At 46.2% G+C, this 22,328-nt stretch overlaps 1 protein-coding gene and 1 non-coding gene across 3 annotated transcripts; both read right to left on the reverse strand.

Moving 5' to 3' along the window:
• Positions 1 to 475: 475 nt before the first annotated feature.
• Positions 476 to 21,862, reverse strand: CFAP161 (cilia and flagella associated protein 161). 2 transcript variants are annotated; one of them, XM_038767485.1, is made up of 7 exons: positions 21,768 to 21,862; positions 15,003 to 15,092; positions 14,128 to 14,360; positions 11,887 to 11,971; positions 9,229 to 9,387; positions 3,587 to 3,660; positions 476 to 980 (listed from the first exon to the last, which is right to left on the reverse strand). In XM_038767485.1, the coding sequence occupies exons 1-7, from the start codon at positions 21,834 to 21,836 to the stop codon at positions 749 to 751; spliced, it is 942 nt and encodes a 313-aa protein (XP_038623413.1). In that variant the 5' UTR covers positions 21,837 to 21,862; the 3' UTR covers positions 476 to 748. The 2 variants fall into 2 exon arrangements, with proteins under 2 accessions (XP_038623413.1, XP_038623414.1); XM_038767486.1 differs by lacking the exon at positions 476 to 980 and adding an exon at positions 2,966 to 3,067.
• Positions 16,160 to 16,297, reverse strand: LOC119946303. Its single transcript, XR_005456409.1, has one exon. It is a non-coding gene; the product is annotated as a small nucleolar RNA SNORA7 (small nucleolar RNA).
• Positions 21,863 to 22,328: the final 466 nt, after the last annotated feature.

A 22,328-nucleotide genomic window follows, 5' to 3' on the forward strand; every position in this document is an offset into this window, starting at 1 on the left:
ATTTTCCTCTGAGAGTAAAACCAGGACACATACATACACACCTACAGCCATCCTTAGCCTCACTAAGCTTCTTGAGGGTGTCTATTGCACTCTTCTAAGCACTTAGTACGGTGCTCGGCCCACAATAAGTGAAAAGGCACATGGCGTAGTGGATAGAGCACGGGCCTGGGAGTCAGAAGGTCATGGGTTCTAATCCTGGCTTTGCCACTTGTCTGCTATGTGGCCTTGGACAAGTCACTTCAATTCTCTGGGCCTCAGTTACCTCATCTGTAAAGTGGGGATTGAGACTGAGCCGCACTTGGGACGGGGACTGTGTCCAACCTAATTTGATGGTATCCACCCCAGCGCTTATGACAGTGCCTGCCAAATAGAAAGTGCTGAACAGATGCCATTATTATTATTATTATTAAGTACTCAATCATTTCAACTGCTTGATGGATAGATGGAGCAGACTATAACCAATTCCCCAGTCTTCAACACTTTCACTTCATCAGCCCGTATGCCATAAGCAAAAAGAATTTATTCCAGGACTCTCTATATCGCCAGCCTTGTATGGCGCCAATCCCAAGCAACCCAGCTCCTGCCAGCCTGCTAGAAGCTTCGATTCCCCAGGGATCACCTTACAGACATGGACAGGCAGAAACGATGCCCCATTGCTCTCTCTGATGGGCCATAAAGTCAGAGAGGACCCTAAACACCCCCACTCAACTAAATCTAACCAGAAACGAGGAGGGATCAGCCTCTTTGATTAATTCCCAGCAAACTGGCTTGGGAAGGGTGTTGGAGAAAGGGGCATGGTACTCTGCGCTCCGGCTAAACCCTTCGTCTCCTCGGATGGAGGCGTTGCTCGCTCAAGCATAGAGGGAGAATCGCCACTCGGATTTCCGGTGATAAGGATCCAGTGGTTCTGCTCTTTTTCCACTCTGTGGGAGTCCAGGTGTGTGTGAGAAGCAACTTCACATTCCCCTCCAAAATACGTCCTGGAAAGAGGAATGGGCAGAGAGGTCATTATGGAAGCACATTTGCCCCCCCTTCTCTCCCTGACCTTTCCATTTGAGCTGTTTCAGCTCCAGGCCTGCTTGACCATCTCTAGGCCCGCTTGACTGCTTGATTGCCTCATAACAAGAAAACCACAATTACTGCTGAGCCTTGCTACTCAAGGCAAGCACATCACAGGCCCTCACTTTGTTCGTCCCTGTCTGCTTAATCTCGTCTATCTAGCCACCAACCTCTCACCCAAGTCCTGCTTCTGGCCTGGAAGGCCCACCATCCTCAAATCTGACAATTACTCTCCCCATCTTCAAAGCCCTATTCTTCAATAAAGAGGCCTTCCCTGACTAAGCCCTCCTTCCCTCTTCTCCCACTCCCTTCTGCGTTGCCCTGACTTGCTCCCTCTATTCATCCCCCCTCCCTGCCCCACCACACTTATGTCCATATCTGTCATTTATTCACTTATATGAGTGTCTGTCTCCCCCTCTAGAATGAAAGCTTGCTGTGGGCAGGGAATGTGTCCATTATATTGTTATATTGTACTCTCCCAAGCACTTAGTACAGTGCTCTGCACACAGTATGCACTCAATAAATATAACATTGGCTGACTAATCAGGGTGACTGTCAGATGAAAGGTCTCAGGATGGAGTCACTCCTCCTTTGTTGAGGAAACCCCTTAACCTTTGATTTGTTCAGAGGCAGACAGTGCTAATTGTTCACTCAGACTTTATTACAGGAGAATAAAACAGGACAAGGAAGTTGCCCCAAGAGGAGAATTACTGATGCTGTCTTAAAGTGTGTATCATGTTTTATGATCTTCTGATCATGTCTGAATGCTGTAATAATAATAACTATGGCATTTGTTAAGCGCTTACTAGGTGCAAAGTACTGTACTTAAGCGCTGGGGTGGATACAAGCAAATTGGAGTGGACACAGTCCCTGTCCCACTTTGGGCTCACAGTCTCAAATCCCCATTTTTCAGATGAAGTAACTGAGGCACAGAGAATTGAAGTGACTTGGCTAAGGTCACACAGCAGACAAGTGGCAGAGCTGGGCTATAAAGAAACTCTGCATTGTTTGAAGTGAGCTGCTTTTGACAAGCAGGATTTGACACTATGGCACAAGCCCTGGAATAGAGACAAAACATTGAGAAGAGACAATACAATCCAATCAATTAGAGAACAGAAAAAATACAATACAATACAATACACAGCCATCTCTGTTTCCCGCTGGTACTCACAATTCATTGCTGCCCACAAGGAGTTTTCAGTCTAAAGGAGAAGCTTCCATCTTTTACGGAATCTTTTGGCCATGGCCTTCCTGCTAGGAGTGCTGGGGATTCTTGGATTTTCTTTCTATGGTATCTGATAAGCGCTTACTATGTGTCAGACACTCTACTAAGCGCTAGGGTTGGATATGAGCTAAGCAGGTTGGACACATGGGAGTCTCAGTCTTAAGCATTTATTACAGTGCTCTGCACACAACAAGTGCTCAATAAATACGATTGAATAAATGAATCACCATTTGATAGATGAGGGAACTGAGGCCCAGAGAAGTCAAGTGACTTGTTCAAGGACACCTGGCAGATGAGTGGCGGAGCCGGGATTAGAACCCAGGTCCTTCTGACTCCCAGGCCCCGGCTCTAGCCACGAAAGCTGAGAAACAGTCTTTTACCTTTCCTGGGAAAATCTCACCCAGGAGAGGGTCTCGACGCTTGGTGCTTGGGGTGGAGGGGTTGGGAAGTACTCCCTCAGTCAGAGGGGAAGGGAGAATAGGGGGTGTTTGCTTTCTTCTTCCTCTGCCTTGGATCTTCAATCGGTCAGTCCATTATCTTTATTGAGCACTTACTGTCTGCAGAGCCCTGTACTAAGCGCTTGGGAGAATAGGATATAATGATAAACAGACGCATTCCCTGCCCAGCATGAGTTTATAGTTTACCACCTCCCTGGCTGCTGACTAACCCACTCACCCCAGACGAAGAGTGGAGGGAGTCTCCTCCCAGGACCTTCTGGTTCCCTGCAGCTTGGACTAGATGAGCCTTTGAGAAGCAGCACGGAGTATTGGGTAGAGCATGGGCCTGTGAGTCAGAAGGTCATGTGTTCTAGTCCCGGCTCCGCCACTGTGTGACCTGGGGCAAATCACTTAACATCTCTGGGCCACAGTGACCTCATCTGGAAAATGGGGATTGAGACTGTGAGCCCACGTGGGATAGGGACTGTGTCCAACCTGATTTGCTTGCATAATAATAATGATGGCATTCATTAAGTGCTTACTATGTGCTGAGCACTGTTCTAAGCGCTGGGGTAGACACAAGGTAATCATGTTGTCCCACGTGGGGCTTACAATCTTAATCCCCATTTTACAGATGAGGTCACTGAGGCACAGAGAAGTCAAGTGACTTGCCCAAAGTCACATAGCTGATCAGTGGCAGAGCCAGGATTAGAACCCACAACCTCTGACTCCCAAGCCCGTGCTCTTTCCACTATGTCACGCTGCTTGTATCCACTCCAGCACTTAGTACAGTACCTGGCACATAGTAAGTGCTTAACAAATACCACAATTATTAGTATTTATGGGACCAGGCCCTGGTTCTTACCTCAAGCGGTGTTTCCTGTGAACCGCTAATCCCCGGTTTGTGTGGCAGTGATAGATGAGGATCTTGGTGTTTGCCTGCAGAAATAGAGAGAGAGAGAAAGCAGGCTTGGCCGGACTGCGCTCCAAGCTCTCTGGGCTCTAGAAATCTATTTATTGAACGCTTACTGTGTGCAGAGTACTGTACTGAGCACTTGGGAGAGTAAAATATAACCGAGGTGGTATTCATGTTCATATTCATGTTCCCTGCCCACAAAGAGCTTATGGTATAGGGATGAGCTTACAATCAACTGTATTTATTGAGCCCTTACGGCATGCAAAACACCTAGTGGAAAGAGCACAGGGTAAGAGTTCGTGGGTTCTAATCTCGGCTTTCCACATGTCTGCTGTGTGACCTTGGGCAAGTCACTTAACTGCTCTGTGCCTCATTTGTAAAATGGGGATCAAGACTGTGAGCCCCAAGTGGGACAACCTGGTAACCCTGTATCTATCCCAGGGCTTAGAACAGTGCTTGGCAAATATTACACGCTTAACAAATACCATCATTATATTATTATAATTAATACTACCCCAGTGCTTAGAACAGTGCTTGGCACATAGTAAGCACTTAACAAATACCACAGTTATCATTATTATTATAATTTAACAGTTAGTAGACATGTTCCCTACCCACAAGGAGCTTACAGTCTAGAAACGAGCTTACAATCAACTGTATTTGTTGAGTGCTTACTATGTGCAAAGCACTGTACTTACTGTGCACAAAGCACTTAGGAAAGTAAAGTATAACAGAGTTGGTATTCACGTTCCCTGGCTACAATGTGCTTTCAATCTAGAGATGACCTCCCAATCAACCAGATTTATTGAACGCTTACTGCATGCAGAGCATTGTACTAAGCCCTTAGGAAAGTACAATATAAATATTGTAAAGGTAATATACAATACAATATATCCACTAGGCCACGATGCTTCTTCTTTGAGCCTCAGTTTCCTCATTTCATCCAATCATATTTATTGAGTGCGCACTGTGTGCAAAACAGTGTTCTAAGCACTTAGTAAAATGGGGATTTGATACCGGTTCTCTTGAACTGAAAGTACCATGTGGAACAGGGAAAGAGTTTGCCCTGCTTATTTTGAATCTACCCCAGTCCCTCTTTACAGTATCTAGCTTTACAGAGAAGCAGTGGATATAGCCCAGGCCTGGGAGTCAGAAGAACCTGGGTTCTAATGCTGCCTCTGCCGCTTGTCTGCTGTGTGACCTTGGACAAGCCACTTAACTTCTCTGTGCCTCGGTGACCTCATCTGTAAAATGGGAATTAAGACTGTGAGCCCCATGTGGGACAACCTGATCACCTTGTATCATCCCCAGTGTTTAGAACAGTGCTTTGCATATAGTAAATGCTTAACAAATGCCATCATCATTATTATTATTATTATTAGAAGAGTGCTTGACACTGTAAGCGCTTAACAAATGCCATCATTATTATTATTATTATTATTATCCTCCCTCCTGCCTGGAGATCCCTCCTTCACAGCTGACAGACCACTGCTCTCCCCATTTTCAACAATATTTATGGTATTTGTTAAGCGCTTACTATGTGCTAAGCACTGTTCTAAGCCCTGGGGTAGATACAGAGTAATCAGGTTGTCCCACATGGGATTTATAGTCTCAATCCCCATTTTACAGATGAGGTAACTGAGGCACAGAGAAGTGACATGCCCAAGATCACACAGCAGAAGAGTGGCAGAGCCAGTATTAGAACTCATGACCTCTGACTCCCAAGGCCATGCTCTTGCCACTTGGACATGCTTCTCTGGCCTAGTGATTCACAGCCAATTCTTGGGCATTTTCAAAGCCCTCCTAAAATCACATCTCCTCCAAGAAGCCTTCCCTGAGTAAGCTCTCATTACCCCTATCCTTTTTGTCCTCCTTTCTGCATCAGCTGAATCTGTTCCCTTGGATCTGTTCCCCTTCTCCCCTGAACAGAACAGGAAGCAACATGGCCTAGTGGCTACAGCACAGGCCTGGGTGTCAGAAGGACCTGGGTTTTAATCCTGGCCCTGTCACTTATAATAATAATAATGATGATGATGATGGCATTTGTTAAGCACTTACTATGTGCCAAGCACTATTCTAAGCACTGGGGAGGACTGTTCCACATGGGGCTCACAGTCTTAATCCCTATTTTACAGATGAGGTAACTAAGGCACAGAGAGGTTAACTGACTTGCCTGAAGTCACACATCTGACAAGTGGCAGAGCCGGGATTAGAACCCATGACCTCTAACTCCCAAGTCCCTGCTCTTTCCACTGAACCATGCTGCTTCTCACTTGTCTGCTGTGTGTCCTTGGGCAACTCACTTCATGTTTCTGTGCCTCATCTGTATCTCAACGGTGAAATGGGGATTAAGACTGTGAGCCCCGTGTGTGGGACATGGACTGTGCCCAACCTGATTACCTCGAATCTACCCAAGCGCTTTCCCTCTCAGGGTCGCACCTGGAGAGTTTCCAGTCAGTACTCTACCAGTCTTGCCTATGGGAGGGAGAGTCAAGCAGAGGCCTACTCATTCCTAGCTTGGGCAGTGGAAGGCAATCTGCTACAAGTCAAAACTCCCCTGTGCTGGGCAGCAGCAGCACGGGAGAGAGTCGAGGGTGGAGACTCAAGTTTACTGCGTGGAAGGAGGCAATGGTAAACCGCTTCCGGATTTTTACCAAGAAAACTCTATGGATCCACTACTGGAACGATTGCAGATGGAGGTGGGGCGTTCAGGGAGAGATATGTCCATGGTTTCGCTACGGGTCGGAAATGACTCCATGGCATAAGACCCTAGCGCTTAGGATAATGTCTATCACATAGTAAATGCTTAACAAATATCATAAAAAACCCCAAATCCCAGCCCCACAGCAGTTACATCCATGTCCTTATACTCTGCCCTTTCCCTTGTAATGTATTTTCATTTCTGCCTCCCCTATAGCTAGTAAACTCCTTCTGGGCAGGGATCGTATTTTCTCGACTCTACCGTGTTGTCCTCTCCCAAGTATCTGGCACAGTGCTCTGCCACAGAAATGCTCAATAAGTACCATTGATTGATTGACATTAGGCCAGCAGCATGGTGTAGTGGATAGCACATGGACCTGGGAGTCAGAAGGTCATGGGTTTTAATCCTGGCTCTGCCACTTGTCTGCTCTGTGACCTTGGGCAAGTCATTTTACTTCTCTGGGGCCTCAGCTTCTTCATCTGTAAAACGGGGATAGGGACTGTATCCAACCCATTTTTTTGGATCCTCCCCAGTGCTTAGTACTGTGCCTGGCACATAGAAAGTGCTTAATAAAAACCACAATTACTATTACCCCCAAATTGCAACCAACTCTGGCATTACAGTCTCCCAGAATGAGGAAGTTGTCCTTCTTCCACACTGCCTCGAAGGCGTTACTTAAGGTCACTCTTGGTCTTCTCCAGAGAACATCGTGGTTGGGTCACAGAACGAGCCCTGATCCATCATGGAATGGGATGGTTCATTCCTATTGGGATTAGACGGAATGTTTCAACTGGAGACGGCTTGGTGGCCAAGCCACAACCAGCTAGCTGCCATTCTTAAAGCGGTTTGTCGATCCAACGGAAAATCCAACGGAAAATGTTGTCAATCCAAAGGAAAATGAATCCAGGATTGACTTCCTTCGAGCTCAATGTGCTGAGCAGCTGGGTTACATGCTGCTGTGACAAGGTCATGGTTGGCCTGTTCTCAGGTGACGAGCTTTACTCAAGGAAGCTGTTATCGCCTGACAGGGACTATGCATCCTCAGGAGTAAGCATCAAGGATTTCCTAATCAAGCAATCAATCCATCAAGGATTTCTTAATCAAGCAATCAATCCATCAGAGGTATTTATTGAGTTCTCACTACATACAGGGCTCCGTTTTTAGCGTTAGGGGGAGTATGATACAGCAGAATTAGCAGACACATTCCCTACCCTTAATGAGTTTACAATCTAGTGGGTGAGGTAGACATTAGTAGGAATAAATAATTTATAATACAGAATTTAAAGATATGTACGTAAGTGCTGTGGGGGAAAATAATTGTGGTATTCGTTAAGCGCTTACTATGTGCAGGCACTATATTATGTGCTGGGACAGATACAAGCAATTCGGGTTGGACACAGCCCCTGTCTCATGTGGGGCTCAGTCTTAATCGTCTCAATTAAGTCTCAATCCCCATTTTACAGGTGAGGTAACCGAGGGCCAGAGAAGTTAAGGGACTTCCCCAAGGTCACAAAGCAGACAAGTGGTGGAGCTGGGATTAGAATCCACGCCCTTCTGACTCCTAGGCTTGTGCTCTATCTGCTACATTATGCTGCTTCGACCTTGGACAAAGTCACTTTTCCTCTCTGGGCCTCAGTTTCCTCACCTGTAGAATGGGGGAAAGATCCATAGTGAGTCTCCTAATAATAACTGTGGCATTTGCTAACTGCTAACTCTAGTGTTGGGGTGGATACAAGCTCATCAGTTGGACCAAGTCCCTGTCCCACAAGGGGACCCCAGTCTTCATCCCCATTTTACAGATGAGGTAACTAAGGCTCAGAGAAGTGAAGCGACTAGCCCAAGCTAACACAGCAGACAAGTGGAGGAGCCAGAATTAGAACCCACGACCTTCTGACTTTCAGGTCCGCGCTCTATCGGATACGCCAGGATCCTTCATGTGGGGTAAAGACTGTGTCTCCTCTTATAATTTTGTACGTACCTCAGGGCTTAGGACATAGTCGGTGTTTCACCAGTTTGAGAATGTATTTGGGGGCTTCTCAGAGACAGGAGGTGATGACAGACCTCCACTGTCTCTTCAGGTTGAAGATGGGTCACCAATATTCTGCCTGTCTCCCCCTCTAGACTGTAAGCTTGTTGTGGGCAGGGGACGTGCCTGTTAAAGTGCATATTCTGCTATAATGTGGTCTCCAAGCACTTAGTACAGTGTTCTGCCCACAGTAAGTGTTCAATAAATACAGCATAGCACAGTGGATAGAGCATGGGCCTAGGAGTCAGAACGTCATGGGTTCTAATCCCAGCTCTGCCACTTGTCTGTTATGTGACCATGGGCAAGTCACTTCACTTCTCTGTGCCTCAGTTACCTCACCTGAAAAATAAGGACTGAGACTCTGAGCACCACGTGGGACAGGGATTGGGTCCAACCCAATTTGATGGCATTCACCCAGTGCTTAGTACAGTGCCTGGCATGCAGTAAGCACTTAAGAAATACTACAGTTATTATTATTATGATTACTGACTGTTCTATTGTACTCTCTCAAGCTCTTAGTATAGTGCTCTGCACAAGTAAGCGTTCAATGAATGCCATTAATGGATTCATTGATTGATCTCTCCCCCTCTAGACTGTAAATTCCTCTTGGGCAGTGAACATGTCTGCCAACTCTGTTATATTGTACTCTCCCCAGCGCTTAGTACAGTGCCTGGCACAAAATAAATGCTTAAAAATACCATTAGGAAAAAAAACAAAAGCTAAAAAACACCATCATCTGAAAGACAGTGCGTGCAGGGAGAAAGCAATCTATCCATGATGCCCGTGACCCTCACTCACAACCTCACGCCCTCCACTGCGACCAGTCTGCAAAGGAAGCCCAGAATTCCAGGAGATTCTGCTTACCTGGATCGGAAAACCTTCGTATTCCAGACGCAACTGGGGATCCAAAAAAGCAGCTTGCCAGTATGCCAAATAAGAGATTTTGTCAGTCAGGAAGGCTTCCTGGAGCCGGGACAGCTTCGACGCACTCAGGAATGTTTTGTGGTCACTTGCTAGATACAACTGAATGTGACAGCGAGAGGGTGAGTGGTCAAACTAGAGTCGCTGGGAAAGGAAAACTTGGGAAACCGGGAAGGCACTATGGGCTTTGTTGAGGCTCTTGAGAGAGGATCTCTGCTCCACTCACTGTGCTCTCTGGGAAGTGCTCAGACCTGGGTTCTAATTCTGGCTCCACCACTTGTTTACTGGGTGACCTTGGGTGAGTCGCTTCACTTCTCTGTGCCTCAGTTACCTCATCTGGAAAATGGAAATTAAGACTGGAAGCCCCATGTGCGACGGGGGCTGTGTCCAACATGATTAGCTTGTGTGTACCCCAGCAATTAGTACAGTGCTTGGCACATAGTAAACCCATAACAAATACTACTAAAGAAAAAAAGTGCTCTGTGGAAACTGCTCCCTGGGGCCTAGAATCCAAATCCCTGATGGTACCCTGACTGACCGAGAAAGACTAAGGTGCATCACATGAGGGAGAGACAAGGGTCTGTGTTCTAGCAACGGTAGCATTTATTTAGCACTTACTATGTGCAAAGCACTGCACATGTGCAGATTGAAAATGGAAACGAGCTAACCTCAGCTCTTCCACTTCATTTCCTCAGACACGCTCCTCCTTCAGCTCTGTTGAATGGGCTTGGATTTTCCACAGTGTCAATCAACGGCATTTAATCAGTGCTCAGATCTTCAAGTCTTCTCTCCCCCCATGTCTCCCTTTTCTCTGGCTCTCTCCCTCTCCCTTCATGTCTCCCTCTGCTCTTTGCTCTATCTCCCTCTTCCATTCAGGTCTCCCTTTGCTCTCCCTCTCACATTCTGCTCTCTTTCACCCCCTCATGTCTGTCTCTACTGTCCCTCTCCCTCCCCCCTCATGTCTCACTCTTCTCTTTGTCTCTCTCCGCTCCCAGTTCCCCTCTTATCTCTCTCAGCTCTGTTTCTAACCCTCCCCCTTCAAGTCTCCCTCTGCTTTCTGTTTCTCTCCTTCACCCTCATATCTCCCTCAGCTCTCTGTCTCTCTCCCTCTCCCCCTCATGTCTCCCTCTTCTCTCTCCCTCCTCATGTCTCCGTTCATTCTCTCTTCTCTCTTTGTCCTCCTCATGTCTCCCTCCACTCTGTCTCTCTCCCTCTCCCAATGTCCCCATCTGCTGTCTCTTCTCTCCCTTTCCCTATGTCTACCTCTGCTCTGTCTCTCTGTTTCCTCCTCTGCTCTGTCTGTTTCCCTCTCATTCATTTATTCAGTTATATTTATTGAATGCTTACCTTGTGCAGAAGACTGTACTAAGCACTTGGGAGAGTACAATCCAATGCTTAGAACAGTGCTTTGCACATAATAAGCACTTAACAAATACCATAATTATTAATAGAACAATAAACAGACACATTCCCTAACCATGATGAACTTGCAGTCTACTCTCCTCATGTCTCCCTCTGCTCTCTCTCTCTCTCTCTCTCTCTCTCGTGTCTATCATTCCTCCTCTTACTTCCTCAAATCAATCAATGATATTTATTGGGCACTTACCATGTGCAGAGCACTGTACTAAGCCCTTGGGAGGGTCCAAAACAACAACGTAAACTGGACCTCCAGCTGTCTTCCCACCATGACTGCTGTAAATGAGTTTTTATTTTTACTTTTTTTAAAAAAAGGTTGTAGGATGGATCGAGATGTCAGTTGGAGGAAAAAATGGAGTTACATTAAGGGACAGTTAGAGTAATTCACCGAGAAAGGAGACAGGGATAAGTACAAAAAGTCTGGGAGAGACATGAATGGAGAAACAATGTGGCTTAGTACCGGACTCAATGCCTCAGTATCCTCAGTAGGAGAGAGAGCAACATTTGAATCCGCATTTCCTAGATGTGAGGGAACTGAGGATGAGAGAAGCAAAGTGACTTACCCAAGGTCTCGCGACAAGCCAGTGGTGAAGCCGGAATTAGAACCCAGGTCCCCCAACTCCCAGGCCGGTGCTCTTTCCACAGGGCCACCCCAAACTCAAATGTCCCGACTTCCTCAACGAACAGGGAATGATAGGTATGATGATGATGATGATGATGAGTCTGATCTTCGTTAAGAGCTTACTATGTGCCAGGCACTGTACTAAGCTCTAGGATGGTTACAAACAAGTCAGATTGGATGCAGTGCCCATCCCAGTGGGGCTCATAGCTTCAATTCTCATTTTATAGATGAGGTAACTGAGGCCCAGAGAATAATAATAACAATAATAATGATGGTATTTGTTAAGCGCTTACTATGTGCCAAGCACTGTTCTAAGCACTGGGGTAGATACAAGATAATCAGGTTGTCCCACGTGGGGCTCGCAGTCTTAATCCCCATTTGACAGATGAGGTAACTGAGGAACAGAGAAGTTAAGGACTTGCCCGACATCACACAGCTGACAAGAGGTGAAGCCGGGATTAGAATCCATGACCTTCTGACTCCCAAGCCCGGGCTTTTTCCACTAAGCCACGCTGCTACCCTGATATTGGGGCAGGAAGGGACCATGCTCAATAGCTACCTACCATTTGGTCTGGAAAGCCTCCTGTAGTCCCAAGGCAGAAACTCTGTCCGTACCTGATGGGTTCGCCCAAGGCACCTCCATCTGGGCTGCACACAGGAAAAAAAATCCAGGGTGTACACTCTTTCCAGTCTTCCTCTAGACCAGAAGCATGCTGTGAGCAGGGAATGTGTCAGTTATATTGCACTGTACTCTTTCAAGCTCTGAGAACCGTGCCCTGCACACAGTAAGTGCTCAAACTATAATGATAGATTCTCATGGAGAGGTGATAAGTGGTTCAAGTATCCAAGGTCAAAGGGATTGGGCCCCAGTGGAGGTACGAGAGGGAGGAGGGCCTGTCTTGGTGGAACTTGGAGAGAGCCTCCATCGGAGGGGTGTGTCAGCAGAAAAGGCGGGAAGGAGGACAGGGCCCCCACTAGTCAAGTCAGAACCCAGTTGCTGGAAGAGATCTGCAGATTAAAAGGCTCACTCTTTACTCCTGACCTCTCCCCATGTTTGCCAAACTTCAGTTGGCTGCCCGGATCATTTTTCCACAAAACTCTTCAGTCCAGGTTTCCCCACTCCTCAAAAACCTCCAGGGGTGGCCCACCCACCTCCGCATCAAACAGAAACTCCTCCCCATCGGCTCTAAAGCACTTAATCACCTTGCCCCCTCCTACCTCACCTAGCTGATCTCCTAGCCAAAATACTTTGTTCCTTTAACGCCAACCTACTCAGTGTACCTCAAGCTCATCCATCTCGCTGCTGACCTCTTGCCCACATCCTTCCTCTGTCCTTGAATTTCATCCCCCCTCATATCTGACAGACCATCACTCTCCCCACCTTCAAAGCCTTATTAAAATCCTACCTCCTCCAAGAGGCCTTCCCTGACTAAGCCCTCATTTCCCCTACTCTGCGTCCCTTGCACTAGGATTTTCTTTGGCATTTATTGAGCACTTACTTTGTCCAAAGCACTGTTCTAAGCACTGGGGAGGTTACAAGGTGATCAGGTTGTCCCATGGGGGGCTCACAGTCTTAATCCCCATTTTCCAGATGAGGCAACTGAGGCACAGAGAAGTTAAGTGACTTGCCCAAAGTCACACAGCTGACAATTGGTGGAGCTGAGATTTGAACCCATGACCTCTGACTCCAAAGCCACTCTTTCCACTAAGCCACACTGCTTCCCACCCTCAGCCCCATAGACCTTATCTATAATTTATTTTGATGTCTGTCTCCTATCTAGATAATAAGCTCCTTGTGGGCAGGGAACATTTCTACCAACTGTTCTATTATGATACTTGTGATATTTGTTAAGCACTTACTATGCATCAGGCACTGTACTAAGCACTAGGGTAGATACAAGCAAATCGGGTTGGACACAGTCCCTATCCCATGTGGGGCTTACAGTCTCAATCACCATTTGACAGACCAGGGAACTGAGGCATAGAGAAGCCTCAGTCGTAGGTTCTAATCCAGGCTCTATCACATATCAGCTGTGTGACTTGGGGCAAGTCACAACTTCTCTGTGCCTCAGTTACCTCATCTGTCAAATGGGAATTAAGACTGTGAGCCCCAGGTGGGACAACCTGATTCTCTTGTATGTACCCCAGCGCTTAGAGCAGTGTTTGGCTCATAGTAAGTGCTTAACAAATACCATCATTATTATACAGCAGAGTAGCAGCAGAGGCAGGATTAGAACCCATTTCCTTCTGACTCCTAGGCCCGTGCTCTATCCACTACACCACACTGCTTCTACTGTACCCTCCTAAGTAATTAGTCCTCTAGAATGTAAGCTTCTTGTGGACAGGGAATGCGTTCGTTATATTGTTGCATCGTACTCTCCCAAACACTCATTACAGTTAGTTCTGTAGAATAAGCAGTAAAGAGCTTAGAGAAGCAGCATGGCTCAGTGGACAGATCCCGGGCTTTGGAGTCAGAGGTCATGGGTTCAAATCCCAGCTCCATCAATTGTCAGCTGTGTGACTTTGGGAAAGTCACTTAACTTCTCTGTGCCTCAGTTACCTCATCTGTAAAATGGGGATTAAGACTGTGAGCCCCACGTGGGACAACCTGATCACCTTGTATTCCCCCAGTGCTTAAAACAGTGATTTGCACATAGTAAGCGCTTAACAAATACCATCATTAATATTATTACAGTGCTCTGCACACAGTCATCACTCAATAAATATGATTGACTGATAGCACACGGTAAGCACTCACAAAACAAGACGGATGGATCGACAGAAACGGGAGAAAGAATCTCTACCTTAGAAGGGTAAAAGTATTCCTTCCAATCGGGCTCACGTTTTTTGACCCACTCACTCCGCAGGGTGCTTCCAGCTTGTCGCTTATGTAGGCTTTCATTTCATCGGGATTTATAGACAAGGTCAGGTGACCCTGCACAAAATGGTTTGGACCCTTATTCAGAGGCTCAGTATTCACCAGCATGACTGTGTCTCCGAAGTGGACGCAACCATCCTTGGAAACCGAAAGCTCCACCTGAAAATACATATTTTCCAGTAAGACATTTTTCCTTTAAACATTTGGTAGACATTTTATGAGGATTGTCTGAAGATCGATGTTCTGTATCTGTATGAAAAATATTTTTTTTGCCCCTTATCTGGTATATTTCTGAAGCACTCTGTTTTTATAATTCATAAGCTAAGCGACTGCCAGTCACTGGATCAGAACTTTCATTCAGTCATATTTATTGAGAGCTTCTTTGTGAAGAGCACTGTACTAAGCACTTGGGAGAGTACAATACAACGATAAACAGACACATTCCCTGCCCACAACAAGCTTACAGTCTAGAGATGAGCTCACATCAAGTGAAGGGTTTTATAATAAAAATAATTATTATTGTCATATTTGTTAAGCGCTTACTATGTGCCAAGCACTGACCTAAGCACTGAGGTAGATACAAATCAACCAGGTTGGACCCAGTCCATGTCCCACATGGGGCTCACAGTCTTAATCCCCATTTTGCAGATGAGGCCCAGGGAAGTGAAGCGACTTGCTCAAGGTCACACAGCAGACATGCGGTGGAACCGACATTAGAACACAGGTCCTTCTGACTCAGACCCCTGTTCTAGCCACTAAGCGACGCTGCTTCTCTACGGAACTGCTTGAATTGAGACTTACCTTTTTCAAAAGATTTTCTTTAAGTTTTCTGCTTTTTTGGATGAGGAGTTCTCCTTTATCCCTTTTCTCCAAAAAATCCTTCATTTGCTCCTAAGAAGAGGCAAAAAGTCCAAATGAAGTGAAAAGCAGTGGCCTCAATGTGACATCTTTTCTTGTATTGTACTCCTCCAGTGCTCTGCATACAGTGAGTGCTGAATAAATACCACTGATTGACTGATTGAAAGCTTTACTAGGCAGTGACTCTGAGACCAAAGAACCCTACTCTCTGATGCTCCGGAACTTACAAAGTACTAGAGGCAAATGTAACTGTTTTTAAAAGTCCGGTCTGAATTCAGGAGCTTGACAGTTTCTTCTGAACCGTTTTGGAGGTGTAGTGAGGTTGTTTATTAGGATCACCACTTTCACCTGTCCTAGAGAAGCAGCATGGCCTAGAGGATTGAGCACAGGCCTGGGAGTCAAAAGGGCCTGGGTTCTAATCCTGCCTCTGCCACTTGTCTGCTGTATAGCCTTGGGCAAGTCACTTCACTTTTCTGGGCCTCAGTTCCCTCATATGTCAAATGGGGATGAAGACTGTGAGCATCCCCCATGGGACAGGGACTGTGTCCAATGTCCAACCTAATGAGCTTATCTCTACCCCAGCACTTAGTACAGTGCCTGGCACATAGTAATACCATTTAAGTACCATTAAATGCCACCAATAAATACCATTTAAAAAAGCAAGAGTGTGGAAAGGGAAGGAGGAAGGGGGAAAAGCTGATGAAACAGAGGGGAATGGGAAGAAAAGAACCAAGTGTGAGAAAGGAGAGGAAGGTTTTTCTCTTTCCTGTGGTTCTGTTGCATCCTGCCAATATGGAAGCAACACCTCAGTCGACCCATTTTTATGGTGCTTGTTAAGTGCTTACTATATGCCAGGCACCGTATTAAGCACTGGGGTCTTGTCTTATGCTGTCTAGATGCCTCTGACCCATAGCGACTCCAAGAACATATCTCTCCCAGAATAAACCACTCCATCTGCAATTAGTCTGGTAGTGAGTGTAGCCAGAGTTTTCCTGGGAAAAATACAGAAGTGGTTTACCATTGCCTTCTTCTGCAGTTAACTTGATTCCCTGCCCTCAACTCTCTCCTATGTCGCTGCTGCCCAGCACTGGGGAGTTTTGACTTGTACCAGATTGTCTTCCACTCGCTAACCACTACCTGAGCTAGGAATGGAATGGATAGGCCTCTGCTTAACTCTCCCTCCCATAGCTGAAACTGGTAGAGGACTGGAAACTCTCCAGGTGCCATCCTGAGAGGCACCTGGGGTAGATACAAGTTAATCAGGTTGGACACAGTCCCTGTCCCACATAGGGCCTCCAGTCTTAATTCCCATTCGACGGTTGAGGGAACTGAGGCACAGAGAAGTGAAATGACTCATTCAAGGTCCTACAGCAGACAAGTGGCAGAGCCAGGATTAGAACCCAGGTCCTCTAGTTTCCAGGTCCAGGCTCTATCCACTAGGCCATTCTGCTTCTCTGGTTCATTTCCATTTCCAAGGGGCAGAGAGGGCCAGTTGGGATGGACACTGCCCCAAAAAACTTGCTGCCAACCCAGAAGGGAAGTGGAGGAGTCACTATTAGAACACAAGCCCTCTGGCTTCCAGGCCCGTGCTCTATTCACTAGACCACAGTGCTTCTCACAGTTGCTGTCTTGCTATCTGCCGAGAATCACTTTGGCCTCTTTGATTGTGAAAGCAGCACAGGCAGTGGAAAGAGCACAGGCCTGGGAGTCAGAGGATCTGGGTTCTACTCCTGGCTCTACCAATTGCTTGCTGTGTGACCTTGGGCAAATCATTTCATTTCTCTGGGCCTCGACTTCGTCAATTGTAAAATGGGGATTTAAATACCTGTTCTCCCTTCTGCTTAGACCATGAAACCCATGAGGCAGAGGGACAGATTTATTACTCTATTTATTTTACCTGTACATATTTACTATTCTATTTATTTTGTTAATGATGTGCATATAGCTATAATTCTATTTGTTCTGATGATTTTGACACCTGTCTACATGTTTTTTGTTGCCTGTCTCCCCCTTCTAGACTGTGAGCCCATTGTTGAGTAGGAACCGCCTCTATATGTTGCCGACTTGTACTTCCCAAGTGCTTAGTACAGTGCTCTGCGCACAGTAAGTGCTCAATAAATATGATTGAATGAATGAATGAATGAACTTAATTAGCATGTACCTACCTCAGCACTCAGAACAGTGACACATAGTAAGAGCTTAATATACACAATTATTATTATTATTATTATTATTATTATTATTATCATTATTCTGTCTTCTACCTCCTGGCCTAACTGTGGGCAGTGAACTGCCTTGGTTGCAGAATCAGTGACTGCTTTAAACTCCGTGTTTCCAGTGAAGATCTCTGAGCGTATGTAAGGTTTTCCAGGTGTAAGTTGGTACATAACTTTGTTTTCCTTCAGATTTACTGGGCTGAATCTGCCAAGTGAATCGTAATCATTTGCATGTTCTCTTGTGCATGTTTCGACAGCAAAGATTCTGTGGTCTCTAAACTGTGAGCTCGTTGTGGGCAGTCAACCTCTCCCAAGCACTTAGTACAGTGCTCTGCACAACGTAAGCACTAAATAAATACGACAATGAACAAACACCTCTGTGTAGGACTCTCTCCTTGCCTGAGAAGAGGGTGGCTCCTTCCAGACTCTCCAGCAGTGTCACAGACCGGGTTTCAGATCAGAGAACTACTTTAGCAATGAGTAAAAACATCTGTTTTGGTCCGCGGTCGGCCTATCTCCAGATCTCTTCAGCATCAACTCTGGTCTTCCCACATGTGTGTCTTAGCTGGGCCTGAGTGTCTTCACAGGCATCTGCTTGCTATGATCACAAGGAGCTGCAATGTGTTGTTGACACATTTCCTGTTTTGCTGACACTAGGTTTTCAATCCCTGAGTCATTTTGGTAAAACAGTTTTTGGTGGTGTCTCTGTGTCTTACTCACGGTCTTGAAGGATCCCTGCTACAGTACCTCTGAGAAGTATCCATTTCAATCGATCAATCTAACATATTTATTGAGCACTTACCATGTGCAGGGCACTGGACTAAGAACATGGGAGAGAGGAAGTGTGGCCTAGAGTATAGAGGACCTGGGTTCTAATCCTGGCTCTGCCCCTTGTCTCCTGTGGGATTTGGGGGAAGGCACTTAATATATCTGGGCCTCAGTTCCCTCATCTGTAAAATGGGGATTAAGACTGTGAGCCCCATGGGGGACAGGGACCGCGTCCAACCTGATTAACCTGTATCTATCCCATTGCTTAGTACAGTGCCTGGTACAAAGTAAGTGCTTAACAAATACCATGACTATCATTATTTTTACAATGCAACAATATAACAGACACATTCCCTGTCCACAACGAGATTGCAGTCCATTTGCTATTCACATTGTTATTTGAAATAACAGCCCCATTTCCTATGGGGCTGCTGTGATGTTTTTTTATTTTTATGGTATTTGTCAAGCACCTACTATGTGCTAGCCACTGTACTAAGCCCTGGGATAGATACAAGCTAATGAGGTTGGACACGGTCAATGTCCCACATGGGGCTCACAGCCTTAATCCTCATTTTACAGATGAGGGAACTGAGGCCCAGAGAAGTGAAGAGCCTTGTCCAAGGTCACACAGCAGATAAGTGGTGGATCTGGGATTAAGCACAGCTCCTTCTGACTCCCAGGCCCATGTTCTATCCAGTAGAACACATTGCTTTCAAGCCTTTTAGATTGGCCGGTGCTCTGGTAATAATTAATAATAATAATTGTGGTAATTATTAAGTGCTTACTGTGTTCCAAGCACCGTACTAAGTGCTGGAGTGGATACAAGCAAATTGGGTTGGACACATTCCCTGTCCCACGTGGGGCTCACAGTCTCTATCCCCATTTGATAGATGAGGGAACTGAGGCCCAGAGAAGTGAAGTGACTTGCCCAATGTCTCCCAGCAAAGTGGTGAGACGGGATTTAGAACCCAGGTCCTTCCGACTCCCAAACCCGAGCTCTATCTACTATGCCACGCTGCTTCTCTACTGTGTGCAGAGCACTGTACTAAATAATAATAATAATAATGGCATTTGTTAAGTGCTTACTGTGTGCCAACAGTGCTCACTGTTCTAAGTGCTGGGAGGGACACAAAGTAATCAGGTTGTCCCATGTGGGGTTCACAGTCTTCATCCCCATTTGACAGATGAGGGAACTGAGGCCCAGAGAAGTAAAGTGACTTGCTCAAAGTCACACAGCTGACAAGTGGTGGAGCCGGGACTAGAACCCACGACCTTTGATTCCCAAGCCCGGGCTCTTTTCACTGAGCCACGCTGCTTCTCATGCCTGGGAGAGTACAATACAATATAATACAATTCCCTAACCACAAGGAGCCTAGAAGTGGGGCAACAGATATGAAAATTTATTACGGTTAGGGGGAGTGGGAGAGTGTAATGAACACTCAACTCCCAGAGCTCATCTAGGTTCACGGAATCTGAGGGTCTTGATTCAGCCCCAGGTCAGTTCTCAAGCAGGGAGTGTCCTCGTTTATGGATAATTGCTCTGTCAGCGCCCTCAGCATAACATGTGTCAAGGCGAACCAATATTTAATAATAATAATAAAAATAATTTACCAAGGGTGGGGGGGTGGTCATGCTTACTGAACTGGGTTGTACTATCTGGTGAAACTGTACTTATTTTTGAAGCAGCATGCCGTAGTGGATGGAGCATGGGCCTGAGAGTCAGAAGGTCATGGGTTCAAATCCCGGTTTCTCCACCAGTCTGCTCTGTGACCTTAGGCAAATCACTTCATTTCTCTGGGCCTCAGTAACCTCATCTGTAAAGTGGGGATTAAAACCATGAACCCCATGGGGGACAGGGACTGTAAACAACTCGATTTGCTTGTATCCAACCCAGAGCTTAATAATAATAATAATGATGGCATTTATTAAGTGCTTACTATGTGCAGAGCACTGTTCTAAGTGCTGGGGAGGTTACAAGGTGATCAGGTGTTTCCACGGGGGCTCACAGTCTTAATCCCCATTTTACAGATGAGGTAACTGAGACCCAGAGAAGTTAAGTGACTTGCCCAAAGTCACACAGCTGACAACTGGCAGAGTCAGGATTTGAACTCATGACCTCTGACTCCAAAGCCCGGGCTCTTTCCACTGAGCCACGCTGTTTCTCCAGGTTAGTACAGCGCCTGGCACATATTGCTTAAAAAATACCACAATTATCATTATAATTATTTTTCTATAGCATTTACTAAGTGCTTACTATCTGCCAGGCACTGTACTATGTGCTGGGGGTGGATATAAGCAAATCGGTTTGGACTCACTGGGGGCTCGCAATTTTCATCCTCATTTTACAGATGAGGGAACTGAGGCCCGGGGAAGTGAAGTAACTTGCCCAAGGTCACACAGAAGATAAGAGAAGTGATGTGTCCTAACAGATAGACGGTGGGCCTGGGAGTCAGAAGGACCTGGGTTCTAATCCCAGCTCCACCACTTGTCTCCTGAGTGACCTTGGGCAAGTCACTTCACTTCTCTGTGCCTAGGGTACCTCATCTATAAAATGGGGATTAAGATCGGCACATAGTAAGTGCTCAATAAATACCATTTTTTAAAAAAGGTTGTGGAGCTGGGAGCTGAACCCAGGTCCTTCTGACTTGGCGCTTGACAAGTACCATTACTATAATCATTATTATTATTATTCATTGTTATTATTGTTATGAATATTACTATTATCACTATTGAGAAGCAGTGTGGCTTAGTGGAAAGAGCATGTGCTTGGGAGTCAGAGGACCTGGGTTCTTATCCCGGATCCGCCACTCGTCTGCTTTGTGACCTTGGGCAAGTCACTTCACTTCTCTGGGTCTCATTTACCTCATCTATAAAATGGGGATTAAGACTGTGAGCCCCACGTGGGACAAGCTGATTAGCTTTTGTCGACCCCAGTGCTTAGAACAGTGCTTGGCACATAGTAAGCTCTTAACAAATACCATCATTATTAGTAGTAATAGTAGCAGTATTGTGATTGGAAGCCAGGATGATGGGTTGTTGATGGTGCTGGAATCCGGGGTGGTGAAAGGGTTCGAACAAATCATTTTTCAGGGAGCTGTGGTCTGGAACTGGGAACCCCGCGTGGGACAGGGACTGGGTCCAACCCACTTTGCTTGTATCCACCCAGCGCTTAGCACAGTGCCTGGCACATAGTAAGCACTTAACAAATACCACTATTATTATTATTATTATTATTACTGGATGTGCTGCAGTGAGGGGTCATTCATCCATCCATTCATTCAATGGTATCTATTGAGCTCTTCCTGGTGCAGACCACTGTACTAAGTGCTTGGGAAAGGACGATACTACAGACACAATCCCTGCTCGCAAAGTGTTTACAGTGTAGAGTTGGGGGAAGATAATAATTAAGGCATTTGCTAAGCGCTTACCATGTGCCAGGCACTGTAGTAAGCGCTAGGGTAGATACAATCGAGTCGGAAAGACATTAATAGAAATGAATAAATGACAGGTGCAGACATAAGTGCTGTGGGGCTGGAAGCGGGGGGGTGAAGAAAGGGAGCAAGTCAGGGTGACACAGAAGGGAGTGGGAGAAGAGGAAAAGGGGGCTTAGTCAGAGAAGGCTTCCTGGAGGAGATGGACCTTCAATAAGGCTCTGAAGGGGGGAAGAGGCGTGGGATTTGAAGAGGGAGAGTCTGTCCTGGTTGGGGCGGGGGGCTCTCGGTACCTCCTCCAGACAGATGTCCTCGTTCCAGTTTCCTATCCGCACCCCGGGCCCGTAGCTGCCCATCGCCATGGCGACCCTCCGACCGCGTTTACGAGGGATGCGTCTGGTACAGCGCCAAGCGTCCCCGTCGCCATGGGAACGGGGCACCCCGCTGATTGGCCGGATCCCGTGTGTGGGCCGACCAATGAACGTCGGGGGCGGCCTTTCCTCCTCTCCTGGTCGACTTTCCAGGATGGGGACCGGGAGGCTCCAGCCCAGACAAAGATCGAGCTCAGCTGGCTTTTATTATTATTCATAATAATATTATAATCGGTAATAGTTAATAATTCATTATAAATATATCATCTATAACACATATATTATATAAACACCATTATAAATTAATAAATAGTCCATGCTATTGCTATTGATAAATAATTTTATTATTATGAATAATTACCATAATAATAATGGCATTTGTTAAGCACTTACTATGAGCCAAGCACTGTTCTAAGCACTGGCGGGGGTGGGGGGTGGGGGGGGATACAAGGTGATCACGTTGTCCCACAGGGGGCTCACAGT

This window comes from Tachyglossus aculeatus, chromosome 26 (assembly GCF_015852505.1).
Source record: "Tachyglossus aculeatus isolate mTacAcu1 chromosome 26, mTacAcu1.pri, whole genome shotgun sequence".
In the NCBI taxonomy this organism is placed as follows: domain Eukaryota; kingdom Metazoa; phylum Chordata; class Mammalia; order Monotremata; family Tachyglossidae; genus Tachyglossus; species Tachyglossus aculeatus.

Excerpts from the sequence above, each read along its gene's own strand:
- CFAP161 (XM_038767485.1), bottom strand. The coding sequence starts at position 21,836 with ATGGCGATGGGCAGCTACGGGCCCGGGGTGCGGATAGGAAACTGGAAC. Across the intron at positions 14,361-15,002 it reads AAGAAAATCTTTTGAAAAAG|GTGGAGCTTTCGGTTTCCAA; the intron begins GTAAGTCTCAAT and ends ATGTATTTTCAG. Across the intron at positions 9,388-11,886 it reads GAGGCTTTCCAGACCAAATG|TTGTATCTAGCAAGTGACCA; the intron begins GTAGGTAGCTAT and ends TGTCACATTCAG.